Source organism: Squalius cephalus, assembly GCF_949319135.1.
Source record: "Squalius cephalus genome assembly, chromosome: 7".
Taxonomy (NCBI): domain Eukaryota; kingdom Metazoa; phylum Chordata; class Actinopteri; order Cypriniformes; family Leuciscidae; genus Squalius; species Squalius cephalus.
In genome coordinates, this window is record NC_137128.1 from 26353983 (window position 1) to 26368880 (window position 14898).

Sequence of the window (14898 nt, forward strand, 5' to 3'; positions counted from 1 at the left end):
GTTGGCATATAAACATGACTTAGTAAATGGAGTATATATATATATACTGTACATATATATATATATATAAAATAAAAATTCATTTAATGGACGTCAGTGATGTTTGGTTCTAAGTGTTTGTCAAAATATCTTTTGTTGATTTCTTCTTTAATTAGTTGATTTGTTTTAACACTATTTCTGTAAAGTTGTCACACTGTACTCATTTTAACACAAAACATATAATATATAATATAATATCGATAAAAAAATTAAGAAATGCAGAAAATTGTATAGTACATCTTTCATGTTTGTGTGCTTTTGTAACCATATTGCATGTCAGAGACTCTCTGGTTCTTTGTCTGTGCTTCTGGTACTCTCAGTACAGCGCTGGTTTATGACATTATGTAAGCGATTCTGTGCTGAATGGGATGTCTGCTCCCCCCTTTTTAACTGCAAAAGGAGGCTCTCTACCACAGCATGACTTGGCAGTCTGTACCTCAAGTGCCTCGTGTCTGGGACAAAAGTGGCTATTTTTAGTTCCTCTTCCATTTTTCTGGCTTTTAACTGTAGCATGTTCTCAGGTTCATATGCTTCTCTTTGTGAGGCTATTGCTCCTGCTCAGGTTTAGTTTAGTACATCATCAGCATTTCAAAACATAAAGAAGATAGAAAATGTGCTACCTGAGGCAAAAACATACAAATAACCTTGAAGACCCATTGGGGTCGATTCCCATCTACTTTATCAACATGAAACACAAAGGCCTGGCTGAACCATTCCTATTGCATCCTTGGTAATATAACAGCATGACTCACAGTGACATATATACCAGTCCTGTTCCACAAAGAGGATAATTGCATGGAGCTGGTGCAGCCCAGCCCTGTGGGAGCATGATGATCATTAATCCAGGACTGGTATCTGAGCTAAGGCTGGTTCAGTGCTGGCTCCTCTTGTCAGTCAGTCTTGATGCTGACAGAGTGCTTTGCCTAGGGAACGTAGAGCAGCCTCAGCTGGTTGTGTAACTACGGTAACAGGCCTGCAGTCCCAGCCTGTCCCATCGTCTCAGCATCACTTATCTCCGCTTGCCCTTCTCATAATGTCTAAATATCAGACTGGATGGGAGCAGGCCTATTTTCATGGATACCCCTCCCCACTGCCTTTGACAGTGGACATATTAATCTAGACAGTCAGATTTCATGAAAGTTACTTGTTACAGGACCTAATTAATGTCACTAAATCACTTAGTTACCAATGAAGAGTGTGTGTTCATCACACTCTTTTCCACAGATGGTTCATTCGAAGGTGAGTGTTGTGAACTATGTCCAAGCAATTTGGCATTTCAAAATTACAATTTAAAATCATTATTAAACCATTTATGATCATGAAAAATAACTTATGGGGTATTTTTGACAATTTCACTGCATTCATTTAAATTCACAGATCTTTTGGGACCAAAAAATGTGGTTATTAATGCCACTTGGTTATTAATAATTAGTAAAATGCATTACAGTTCTATTAAATTTTCAGTCTCTGAAGATTCAGCTTTTACTCAACAGATCATGTTTTAAAAAATAGTCAGAAGGAGCTCTTACTATTTTATGTTTGAAGAGGTTTTATAAATTGGTAGGAATCTTTAAAGCATTTAGTAGGTCTGATTATACCTCATTTTTTGTCTAAAATTCAGAAAACTACCTGTCACATTTTTATTTATTTTTCATGACAAATAGTCAAAGTACATGAATATTTCATATTTCCACAAGCTCTTAGCTAACATACAGTAAAATACAGTAGCTAGTGTTTGTAGTTATTGAAGAAATTGTCATTTTTATATGCTAATGTCTTTGGTGTTGCCATCTGTCATTTAAAAAAAAAACATCACACCTTGAAATTTATGAAAGATTGATGGTGAAATTACAAATGCTGCAAATGTAGTACCATTAAATGTAGATCAAAGGTCTTTAGCCCTTTTCTTACTCTTTGATTGTATTCTTTAATGAATTACATAGCTTTTAAAAAGCCTATAGCATTTCCTGCACAAATCTCTTGATCTTTAGTTTTAAAATTATACACTAATTCAGAGTAAATGTTTCTGTTTTCTCTTTTCTCAGGATCTGGGTTTATGTCTGCAGGCCAGATTGGAGGCCAACGTCAGGACCCTCAGGGAGAGATCCGTCCCAGCCCTCCTGGACAATATGTCCATAAGCATGACTTTCAATCAGGTATGATCATTGCATATGTCGGGCTTGAGAACTGAATGAAGCAATTCAACAAAAATCCAATCATGTACTAGATATTAGTCTTTCTAATTCCAGGTCCAACATCAATGATTGGAATGCCTGGCCAATTGGGAAACCAGCAGATGGGTTCTACGGTGAAGGATAATAGCATGGACTCCTTTCTGGGTAAACACTGCAGTGTTTGATCTTGTTGACTTCAGACCGTGGGTTCGATTCAGTTAATTTCCTCAGGCTCTGTTAAGTTTTAATGCGATACCGCTCTGCTGCTCTATGCTTCAGGGTTCTCTCAGCCTGGGATGAATATTGGTATGAATATGAATGTTGGCATGGCCCCTTTCCAGAGCTCCAAACCCCCCAGCATGGTTGAACCTCAGAAGACCTCACCCTTGTTTGCTAATGAACCACCCAAACCATCCCAGATAACTGCTAATCCAAGTGAAACAAGCCCTCGTAACAGCCAGGAAAATTCTGCAGGTAAAGTCTATCACCACTTAAGGCACCTCAATGCAAGCTAGAACAGGTAAGACAGACTTTAAACCCAGATATTAAGGTACTGAATGATTATTATGTCACAGAATGTCTCTATGATCTCAGCTCTCATGTCATTCCACTGGTCAAGGCATGGATGCCTCATCAATACTTTTTCATAACACAATTACTTCATACTTTTCATGGTCAGTTACCTCAGATATGAGACCGATTTTACTGATCTGATCAGCAATAGTGAGGATGTCAGCTGTGATATTAAATGCCATGAGTATATATAGCCTACCTTGAAAAACAGACATGTTTTTTAGTTAGTGACTTGACTAAATATCTTGCACACTGTGATGTCCAGATAAAATCCAAATCATAAAATTACGGATCATAACAGCCAATGATCATTATTCAAAATTGGTCCTTTCGATACCCGTCAGATCTGCCCGTCTTAATCTTCAAGTGTGCATTTATGGTGGAAGGCATTTTAAAGATTTATCCTCAGCCTCTCTGTAATATTACTCATTGAGCGTGATGGCCATGAAACTAAGAGAGAAATGTGTCTTCTGGCTCAGAGCCAGTTTAGAAAGCCATTTCACATTTTAGACAACATATCTGAAATATAGATGTTACTGCCACTCAAAGTGACTGTTAATAACCATTTGATCAGTGAAGAGGACAGGCATGGGTTAGTGATAAAAATTGTGTCTAGAAATTAATTTATTTCTTCATCTTGATATGCCTTGATGGCTGGACTAATGCTACCTTCACGTGCTATTGGAAATTTCCTACTTTCCACTTCTGAAATCGTGAATACGAGCTCATCGCATTCACATTTTTACTTGAGAGGGTGTTCATGTCCATTTTTTTAACTTGGAAACTAGTATTTACGATAATTCCAATAGCACGCGAAGGCAGCATGCAGTCTAGATAAACATAATCCAAATTTAGTTAATAATAGATTTTGATTCCTTTTCAATGTAATATGTTTTGATGTTGTCAACCATTGTGTGTTCAGTGTCTTGTTGATTTTAGTTCATTTCAGTGACATTTATTGTCCTCAGTGCTGGGATTTGTATTGGGTATTCCATGTCATGTAACTCTTCTCTGTTGCTTTTCTTTGAGTCAGTCTCTCTGTGACTTGCCTCTGTTGTTATCCCTGCCTGTTATTTCTCCATGAGTTAATTTGCCCATTTGCACTTCACTTGATGTGCTCTCAGGTGAGCACATCATAGTCTCAGCACATTCTCTCTCAGCCACTGTTGAAACTATTACACCCATTTAACTGCTCGGTGCTGTAAGTATGAGCATGATACCCTCAGATATGTTATCTTACAATAAGAACCTATTTAGGAAACAGTAGTGATAGGCCTTTATCAGGATGTAACAAACAGACATACAAGAATTGAAAAGTCATTTTGTTTCCTAGAGCTGTTTAGTTTATCTGCCAACTTTGAAGGTTAATTCACTACTGGGGAATTTCCACTGGGTTTCATTTGTTCTGCAACTTAAATTACAAACTGTCAAACATCAAACTTGAAATCTGAAGTTGATAATAAGTTGCTAGATAACAACAACTGGACAACAACTGTCCAAATATAATGTCAAGCATAAACACTCTTGTTGTTGTTGTAGTCTCTGTTAGTAACTTGCTAGCAACTTAGGACAGGTGTACACAGTACGAGTTCGGGCAGTCAGGAGGTCACAAGTCCTTGCACACCTTAAAGCAGGGGTTCTCAGCTCTGGCCCTCGATGTCCACTTTTTCTGCAGAGTTTATCTCCAACCTTGATCAAACTTATCTGCCTATAACCGTCTAGTAATTCTAAAGAGCTTGATTAGCTTGTTCAGGTGTGTTTGATTAGGGTTGAGGCTCTGCAGTAAAGTGGACCTCGAGGGCCACAGCTGAAAACCCCTGCTCAACAGTCTATCTGATAATCATACAGAAGGCTCATGGTCCATGACACATCTGTACAACCTTGGAAGTTCTGAGGGACAACACATTTTTCACATACATTTTTGCACCAATTTTAGCATTTATTGATTCAGGTGAGGACTGCATATGCTTCATTAACAGAATTTTGGGATCCGAAGCTAGAATGTGCTAGTCTCCACTCATAATATTTCACACAATGCAAGCTGGACCATATGAGCATCAGCAGTTTCCACACGATGGGGAGCATGTATATTTAGCTTGTAAAACAAAATGTGAAAGTCTCCTCAAGTAATGTTACCCGCAGACCTTTCAATCATAAAAATAACTATTCTAAAAACCCACTGGAAATTCCTAAGGGAACCCATGGCTAATGCTAATTATCTTCTGAGTTAAGGACTACATATTCAATGATTCTATTCATTGTGAATTTGTGAATAGTGAATTTTGTCTGTCCTCATATCACCTCCTAGTGTAACGCACCATATGATGCAAGTGATCAGTGGTTCATATAGGTAGCTGACCTAATGTCTCTTTGAACACTTATTCAAAGCTTTTATGAGTTGGAGATGCACAAACTTTGTTGTCCGATCATTTGTATGGTAGTCAGTGACACTTCCTCTTCCTCTCTGTACACAAACAAGTTTGTGGGAGCCCTTGGACAGGTGAGGAAATGCTCTCAACGGAGCAGTCCCATGCTTCCAACAAGGCAGAACAGAGGCGCACTGATGCCTTGGGTTCCCAGAGTCAAGATGCAGCGTCTGGTGAGGAAAAGTCCATTGATGAAGGAACCGAGAAGCAACAGAAGCGAAAAAAAAAGAAACGCAAGAACAGGGAAGAAATGTATGATTTTCTGGACAGTCTTGGTTCCCCAGACTCAGAAGAGACTCCTTCTGAAAGCTCCAACCACGACTGCCCCTCACCTCCCAGTAAGGATGAAGAGATTTGGGAAAGCGAGATCCAGGAGAGAGGGGGAGGACGCATCATGGCCAGGAAGAGCAAGAGCAGGAAGAAGCTTCCAGAAGAATGGAGTGCTCCCTCAACCGTAATGGACATGGACTTTAGCGGCCCTAATTTGGGTAATTTTAAGCCCCCATCCACTGCTAGCATAGATCAGGGAAGTACACCACCCTCACTCACTCCTGAACCTCTGCACCTGACGGACACCCAAGCATGCAGACCACAACCGACCGGGCAGGCAAACACCTCTATATTCTCAAATTACCCCAGCTCCACTGCCAATACCATAGATGACTCAACATTCAAGATTGACAGGGATATGCTTGATAAGGATAAATCTAAAGATGATATTAATAAGACTAACCTAGAGTTGCCTGGTATTCACCGTTCAGATCAGTTAACCATGGACTCAAAGACTGACCCTACTCACCCAACTGATCCCAACCAGAAGTCAACCCTTGCCCTCAGTCCAACTCAGACTGTTATGTTCCTTGACTCTGTGCTGCAGGCACAGACCCCAGATGCAAGCCCCCCATCCCAGAGCACCCCTGTGAAAAGCCCCATCCCTCACACCACTGCCCCCAATGTGACCTCTGGCCCACTGTCCGTCGGCACAGACTTCACTGCCTCTCAGAGTGCACCAGCTGTTAGTCACTGCACCCCGACAATTCCCCACAGCACTGCAGTGAGCTTAAACTCAGAAGCTATGCCTTTCATCCCATCAATCACAGAGCAGCAGGAGCCCCCGCTGGCACAGCCCCCCCTACTGGAAGGTTGGTGATAATGAAGACTGTATGAAGATGATTTACGTAATGCATGGCTCAATGAAGTGGGCCCTCCTCTGCTTAGCTATATCTGTAGCAAAAAATACTGTAGCAGGTCACTAAGTGCTCCATGCTTTTCTTTCTTTCTTTCTTTCTTTCTTTCTTTCTTTCTTTCTTTCTTTCTTTCTTTCTTTCTTTCTTTCTTTCTTTCTTTCTTTCTTTCTGTCCTTCTTTCTGTCCTTCTTTCTTTCTGTCCTTCTTTGTGTCAGTCCTCTATAGCTTGGACCTCTGCTGCATGTAATCCATTCTTATAATAAAGATGATAAACATTAAATAAACATTTCAATGCAGTCATAACACACTGATCGCTATGCATCGCGACTGGCAGCCAACTAACTGTTACTCTTTAGTTTACAATCATCTGGATTTCAATACGATTTCTCTTGGTCACAGCATCCCTCAAAATACACATGTCTTGTAGATGTGTGTCAACTAGTCAACTGTCTATGTGGGATTTTACATTTGCTAATCGTTCTGTGGGTGAAAGCTTTCTGTATGTCACTCCTTGTCATCTTATGCTACATGACTCTTTATTCTGCTTTTTTGTTCTTGTTCAAAACTGTCAATCCAATGTTTATGAGATTAAGATGTCTGTCTGCCAATTCACCTGCTACACATAGATTTTGAAATCTTTAGATTTAGCTCTTCCATACCCATAACCTTTCATTTCTAGCAGTTGCAAGTATGTGTTAATGATGTTCTTTTATTCTTCTTTTCATGTTCATCATTGTTTGAACAACTCTGTACATCAACCAGGTAAGAAAATCTCATTATCATTATCAATGAAGTGTGGGTACAGCCCCTATCAGTGGTATATCCATTAATATGAAAGAAATTTCAGTTTTCTTATTAAAACCTTTATATGGGTGGTATCCAGCATTCTCAGTAATCCCTGACATTGAATATGAAACGTTGGATTGATTTAGTTTAGTTTGAATGAAAGAAGCTTTTAACTTAATGTGAAAAGAAATGTTCCATTATCTAAATTGTTTAAGTAAATTGTTCAAATAAACAGTTGATTCAAGCACATAATATTTAAGAACAGTTATTTTTAGTTGGTGGTATTTATAGGCTGAATTCATACTCCCTATAGTATTTTTGTGGCTTTCTCTGTCTTTCATCTCTCTCACACACACATATCCTTCTCTCTCTCCCATCCTCTTGCAACAGCTCATGTAAAATTGATGGCTCTGCCGTTCGCCATTATATAAGACTTACAGAGTTGTTCTTTTTATAGCAAGCGATTAGGGTGTGTTCAGAGGCGTTTGAGAGGTGCTGTGCTCCGGCAGGGATATTGAGAGATATTGAGTACTGGGCGGTAGCTTTAGATTAAATGCTAACACAGAAGATCCCTGATGGCGTCTTTAATGACGTAATGAGTCTGGAAATTCTTTGTTTTTTATCTGTTCGGGTTTGTTCACCAAGCTAAAGTCACAAGAGCAAAAGCAAAACTTGATGAAATGCTTTTGCATGTAATACCACTTCCTGCTTTGGAGAAATGTATTGGTTTATTTCCTGCCTGTTGTGAGCAAATGTGATATTTTTCTGCTCGTCTTCTTTATGAGTTATGCATAATTAATATTTGCAAATGCATTCAAATATAATTTGGTCACTTTTCAGCTAGACATTGGCCTGTTGATTTTTTTGACACAGCACTTGGTCTTCTCTGGATTTCAGTCTTCAAAATGCAAAAAATAGGAGATGCCCCTCTTGGCCCTTTATTCCCTCCCTTCACTCGCATCAGCCATCTCGTCCTTTCTTGCCCTTGCTCACTTACTTCCTCTCCCTCCCCTCGGGTGGTTCCGACCACACAGGACCCTAAATATCAGCAGCTGCATTGACGGGGAGACTGTTGCTATGGATATGGGAGGTGGTTTCCTTGGTGATGCAGCGAATAGGACCTGCCAAAGAACAAGCTAGGGTGTAACTGTAGGATATGTTCCAGAAATAGAAACTCTGTGACATCCCGATTACTCAATGAGCATACATGTTCTACCCCACGCTGAATGTGTTAAATGCATTTCTAATGCTGTGTTTTCATTACTGAAAAGAACATTGTGATAGAGGTTGGCACTAGCATAAAATTGATCCATTTGTCCAAAAGCTCTATTTATAGTCATCATGAAACTCTTCTGAATATATAATATAATATAATATAATATAATATAATATAATATAATATAATATAATATAATATAATATAATATAATATAATATAATAACTTTTTGTATTCAGAAATGGTCATTGCTGTGCCCATGTTAAATTCATTAATTTATTGTCTAAATGTCAAATAGTGACAACAAAAAGGATTATATAGACAAAATTGGTTTGTAACAGTTAAAAAAGGACAACAATTCCCGAGAGAATGTACCACAATTGAAGACTAAAAATGCATAAACAAATGCAACAGTGACAGAAAGTTTTAATATCCTCTGTATATTGAACCATATGATGTGGTGCAGTTCTCAAGGGAATGTAAACAATAAAATATATCTGACATGTCCTTATGCAACAAAATCCATTCACAAGAGTCTGGCCCATTATAGAAATGAGACAGGCAGAGAGAAAAGATTCCTTTTATATCTGGCAATGGCCTGGAATGGCTCTGCAGAAGATGCCTTGTAGTTTGTGTGTGGAAAGCTCACTCTAATTAAGGTGCCTTAGCCAATCAGATCACATGCGTATTACGACATCACACTCTTCTACTCAAATCTGGAAGGGCGGATGCAGTGGATTTTGCGGTTTTGTGGTGTCTCTGATATAATTTTGAAAACCACAGTTTTTACTGCTCACATTTTTCATGCTAGGACTACCATGTAATTAACTGGTCGAATAGGTTACCTAATATAGAGGTTTAACTGTTAGTGCTATTTCTGTGCAGATACACACTGTAAAGTTCTGAATAATGCAAAACTTTTCTGTTGTGACTGATTTTGCAAGTGATTTATGTAGCTCAGTTTAATGATTTTTTTTCTTTTTTCATGAATAATTGTCATGCTTGAGATAATCACCAGGTGTTTGTCATTATAAAAAGCATCATTTCTCAGAGACAGAAGACAGTGAGAGGACATGACTGAACTGTTTTTTTGTTGTTGTTGTTTTTTTTGAAGGGCTAGTGTCTGAAATCTGATTTATCTGTTGAGTTTAAGAAAGATAGTTTTTGATGCCGCCTTGCCCTCAACAAGCCACAAACACATTGTGATCTGAATGCACAAAACAAGTTTATCCATTGCAAGTAATATATGTCTATACTGGCTGGGTCACATTTTCTTTTACCTTGTGTTGTTCATGGTGTTTAAGGATGAGGAGATGTCTGCTGCTACCTGTCTATGTTGGCATTGATTTGACTGGCTTGAGCAGTAAATACTTTAGAGTTTGATTGGACACAGAACTTTTGAACCCCATTGTCTTTCATTGTATTGGCAAATACATTCTTTAGAGTGGATTCTTTTGTTTTGCACAGGAGATAGAAAGAGAGTGAGTAAATGATGACAGACTTTTCATTTTTTGGTGAACAATCCCTTTAATACACTCTCATAAGGAACATGGGGCCATATTTACTAACAGTTAGCGCCAGCATAAACCCTCTTTTGGCATTAAAAAACTACTGTCAGGATTTTCTAAAGACACGCAATGAAAAAAATTAGCGCTGAAAAGGCATGTACAGGGTTATTTTTGCAGCTGACCTTAATGCAAATGCATTTGTAGGAGTTTCCCTTTCAGACGCAAAATTTATGGGAGGAGAGTATTTAAATGAAGGGGAATTACTACTGTTTGCGCTAGTCAATTTACTGGTATTTGCACCATTATTTGCCGCCCCAAAAAGCTAATTTGCGCTGCTCTTGGTAGATTGTGTTGGTCATTATGGATGATCCGGCTGCGTCTGTGTTCTTTAATTTGCGTGTCGTCAGTAAATCACGCACATAACTTTCCACTCCCATCTGCGCTTTTTTGGGAATTGCGCTCTCACGCTAATTTGCCCTGTTTAGTAAATCGGGCCCATAGTATCTCTAGAGAGTGAAAGGCACAATAAACAACAGAAGTCACACTTCCATAAGCCTCTCATATGTGAGAGACAGAAATATAATGGTTCAGATCTCCAATAAGCTGATATACGATTAAATGTGATTGATACCAACGTTATCGTGTTCAGTAAGGGACACAGCACCTGAGGACCAGGCAATGATGACATCCTCCATCACCACCACTAAGGGTAAAGGTGAACGCTTGTGTCTGCTAGAACATTCTGAGTGCCAAACGAGACAATGTGTGAGTGCGAGAGAGAGAAAGGGGTATTTATAAACACGCTGGATGCTAAAAGCAAGGGTTTTCAGTGCAGGGCGGCCAATAAGGACGCAGCTCACGCAATCACGTGATCGAAGACTTGGAAGGAATGTGCGGACAGAATTAGGGTGAGAGAGAGAATCAGAGAGAGGAGGGGGATTTGGGAGAGAGACGCAGAGTCATCTCAGCCTCGGCGTTGAGGGAGGTTTAGAGACCGGCGCTATAGACTAACTCATCTCAGTCAATGCCATTTACTGACGGATAGACACCTTGATACAGGACAAATATATCTAGAGAGGTAAGGATGTCATCCCAGCGCTCAGAGTGCAGAGATCTGTGCTCAGTGCCACCCTCCATGCCAAGCTTGGCATCGTCAACAGCTGCCCAGGGCTGGAACTGGCAGCAGGGGCAGCCAGGCAGTCTGCAATCCTCCAGAATGTTAGAGGACGACAAGCAGGACCTTTCCAAATCGACAGCACTCAGCCAGAAGGCGGACCAATGGGCAACCAGTCACCCATGTGGCAGGGACGGGAAGAATTTGGGCAGTACAGCAGAAAGCCCCACAAGTCTCTCTTCCTCTCCGTCACCTCTGTCTCCAGGGAAAGCCCTTTCCACCAACGGGGTGACATCTAGACCTTCACCGCCGAGTGCCATCTTGACATCTTCAGACAGTGATTGGGATCCGCCCCGAGGCATCTCGAAAACAGGCCCCATGCCGAATTATTGCGTGATCGGCGTGGTGAATGACAGCTACATGGAGGGCACGGTTGAGGGCAAAACGGAGACATGCCCACCCATATCACCCCCCATGCAACAGAACCGCGTGGTCCAGCGCACAATGTCAGACAGTACCCACCTGACAGTGCCCGCTAGCCTCCCGCTACCTGATAAATACCCAGGCAAGGATGTGCCGCCACCACAGACCACCGTCAAATACTTCACTGTAGAGGACAAACAGAGCGTTCTACCATCCACGGCGAGTATCCCATCAGACCCTACAACAAAGAAAGAACAGCCTGCTGGTGTGTCACAGAGTTCTGCCAGGATACAGTTACCGCAACAGCTGTCGGAAAGTGGGAATGCTGTTTCATCCCGTGAAATTCAGCCTAAAGGTGTTTGTAATGGTAGGTGAGATCAGCTGCTCTAATCTCAATGGTGCCGGTTTCAAGGTCTGCAGTGGTCAACAATCCAGTGTAGGTTTGTGATCTCTAGATCCTAACTAGTCCTACAGATGTATCATAATCAGATTTTCTGTCTTTACATAGTATCTGTGACAGAGCTGAACATACACTGCAATTCAAAAGTTTTGGGTAGATGGCAATTAAAAATAACTATTTTGTATTTTAATATAATTTACAATGTAGTTTATTTCTTTGGCAAAGCTGAATTTTCAGCATCATTACTCCAGGTTTCAGTGTCACATGATCCTGCAGAAATCATTCTGATACTGATTTGCTGCTCAAGAAACATTTCTTATTCTTTGAATAGAAATCTTTTGTAACAATGTAAAAGTGATAGTCTTTACTAATTCTTTTGATACATTTAATGTGTCCTTGCTGAATGAAATACATTTTTAAAAAACTCTTACTAAATCCAGTATTTTGTTTTTTGCAAACATGCTCTCAATGGTCTGTTATAGATGGTTGTCATTGAAAATTTATATTAAGCACAACTGAAAGTGAAATAAAAAGAGAGGGTTAAGGTTATGTTATTTAGCTAACTCTTCAATGTGGATTTAATTGTTTTATTTTGCACAATTCTGATCTCAGTTAAGTCGAACAGTTTTCAGCTTGTCATGTACATTTTAAGACAGGCACAAAATGTTATTGTGATATAAGATATTGGGATTAAAACATCCAAAAACCACTAGAACAATGTTATATATTTTGTTGACTTGTGGGGTTTTCATCTAGGCATCTCTAAAGGTACCCTATAGGCATCTGTTCCAAATGTTCATAACTTTTCAATTATTAACTATTATTAGCTATTCTCAAATTTCTAATTTTCTAATTAATGATCTCTTAAGAATTATCAGCATTATATTCTTCAAGAACAGTATTAAAAATGTTGCAGAGAAAATCTAGCTGATATTAGTTTGAAAATCAGCCGCTATAGAGGACAAAATCGTCTGGTGCAAAAGACAAAAGAGACCTATAAAATTCCATTTCATCTAATTAAAAAGGAAACAGACATATGTTGTTTGTGTATCAATGTAACATACAATAAAGTCACAGTATAAAAGTATATTTTACATAAATATTGTTAGAATTTAACATAATTTTTAATATACTGTATATATATAATAAACTGTATGTCTGTGAAACGAGTATGAGTATTCAATAAGTGTTTGTCATCCTGTCTAAGGAGCAAAGCACTTTCTTTATTTCTTTCTTTATTTCTTTTCCTCTCTCTCTTTTTTTATTGTTTTGTTTTGGTCATCCATTGGCCATTGATTTTTCACTTTGTGGAGAGAATGGTGCCAGGTTACATAAGGCATCCAGGCTGACAATGTGCTTTTCTGTCTGTCCGCTCAAGGCACTTTCTGTGCCCTTTTCCATGACCTCTCATGCTCATCTACTCTCATTCTTATTGTCAGAATGTACTGAGACTGAGGCATCAAGTGCAGCTTACTGTCAATTTATGTCCCCATAAATATATTAAAACAAGCTACAACCAAAAGCCCTGTGTGAACAAACATTGTAATGCTCATAATGATAATAATTGCAAATACACATTTGCTTGATTAAATATGGATATTTAAAATGTGTCTTTTTTTAAAGTAAAAGAAGATAAGACAGCCAAGGAGAAAATGGAGAATGTGCAAACTGCTTCAAAGATGGAAAGCATCAACATAATTGAGAAGCAAGACAAGCCTGAGAAGATGGAGAAGATCGATCACCTGAACAAGAAAGATGAGATTACAAAGAAAACAGACAGTGTGGATAAGACTCAGAAGAGTGAGCAGATCATCAAAGATGAGAAGAAAGTCGAGAAAGAGGAGAAACAGGATAATAAAGCTGAGAAAAAGGAGAAAGTTGAGAAAGTAGACAAACCTGAGAAGACGAACAAGGAGGCAGAGGAGAAGAAAGACAACAGGGAAAAAGTAGACAAGACAGCCAAAGCTGAGAAGAACATGACGGCTGCTAAAGGACCTGCTAAGTCTCCAACAGCAAATGGGAACAAGGAGGTGACCAGCCTGGACAGTAAGACCAAGGTAAGTCTGAAAAACAGAGGGATTTCATTCATCAGATATGCTACTCTGACTTTGATTTAAACTGCCACATTTGAGAAGAGGGGTTTGCTCTCATTTTTCCATCTTTATAAGGATTAATAATTTATAATGGTTGGTTGTACAACCATTGCTGCTACTTTGATTTTATCATGCTCCCACGTTTGCATCTAGTTTTTCTTTTGTGCTTTTTGCAAATACATGCATATAGCCTTCAGTTGGGTCAACCAAACAAAGCTCAGCAAGACCAAACTCGCTGTCCACTGGAGACAGTGCTGGTGCCACCAAACGCACCTCTCCCAACTCTGCCAGTAAAAAAAGCCCTATACCCAAGGCAACAACCCCCACTACTGCTACCAAGAAAACCCCCACCACCACATCTACTCTTGAGACTAAGGCCAAGGTGAGTTAACACCATTTCCCCCATCTGTGGTTTGGCACCCAGCCAACGATCCATAGGGGAGACTTTTGTGACTTTCTTCGGTGCCCATCTCTTCTATTAAAATCAACTCATGGCTTGCCGTCTGTGTCATTGTCAACTCAAAATTTCAATCACCAGCAAAATCACAAGAAAGAGGCATATTTTTAGGCCACTGATAAAATATGAGGTCCAGTTATGTTCCTTCAATTAAATTTCCCAATGACAGACAGATATCAGATAAGGACTAATTATGTGCTTCTCTATTGTGATTAGGTTCTAAACTGCTTTTTCTGAAACATTCATGCACGGAGCTTGTGGAATATAATTAAAGGTAGGGTAGGCAATTTTTGGAGCAGCTAGCAATAGCAAGCTAGCTTTAAAAGCTCAGAGTGCTCTGCAAAGCCACGCCTTCTTCAAAACACATGAATGCACACCGCAGATTCTGCAAAGCGTCACGAGAGACGGCGTTAAACTACCTCATGTCACAAAGCACATAACATTACAATAATAATGAATGTAAACAACGTACAGAGCACTGACCTATACCACCTGACTGCT

General features: G+C 39.5%; 1 protein-coding gene across 14 annotated transcripts in view; it reads left to right on the forward strand.

Moving 5' to 3' along the window:
* map4l (microtubule associated protein 4 like) overlaps positions 1-14898 on the forward strand; it is a 36127-nt gene that overhangs the window by 10427 nt on the left and 10802 nt on the right. For 8 of the 14 annotated variants that reach the window (XM_079876667.1, XM_079876672.1, XM_079876674.1 and 5 more), the window contains exons 3-8: positions 2085-2195; positions 2289-2378; positions 2493-2687; positions 5266-6354; positions 13471-13904; positions 14131-14322. In XM_079876667.1, the coding sequence (XP_079732793.1) occupies positions 2085-2195; positions 2289-2378; positions 2493-2687; positions 5266-6354; positions 13471-13904; positions 14131-14322 (2111 nt within the window). The remainder of the gene's footprint in view (positions 1-2084; positions 2196-2288; positions 2379-2492; positions 2688-5265; positions 6355-13470; positions 13905-14130; positions 14323-14898) is intronic. The other 6 variants (XM_079876668.1, XM_079876669.1, XM_079876670.1 and 3 more) reach the window with 3 other exon arrangements.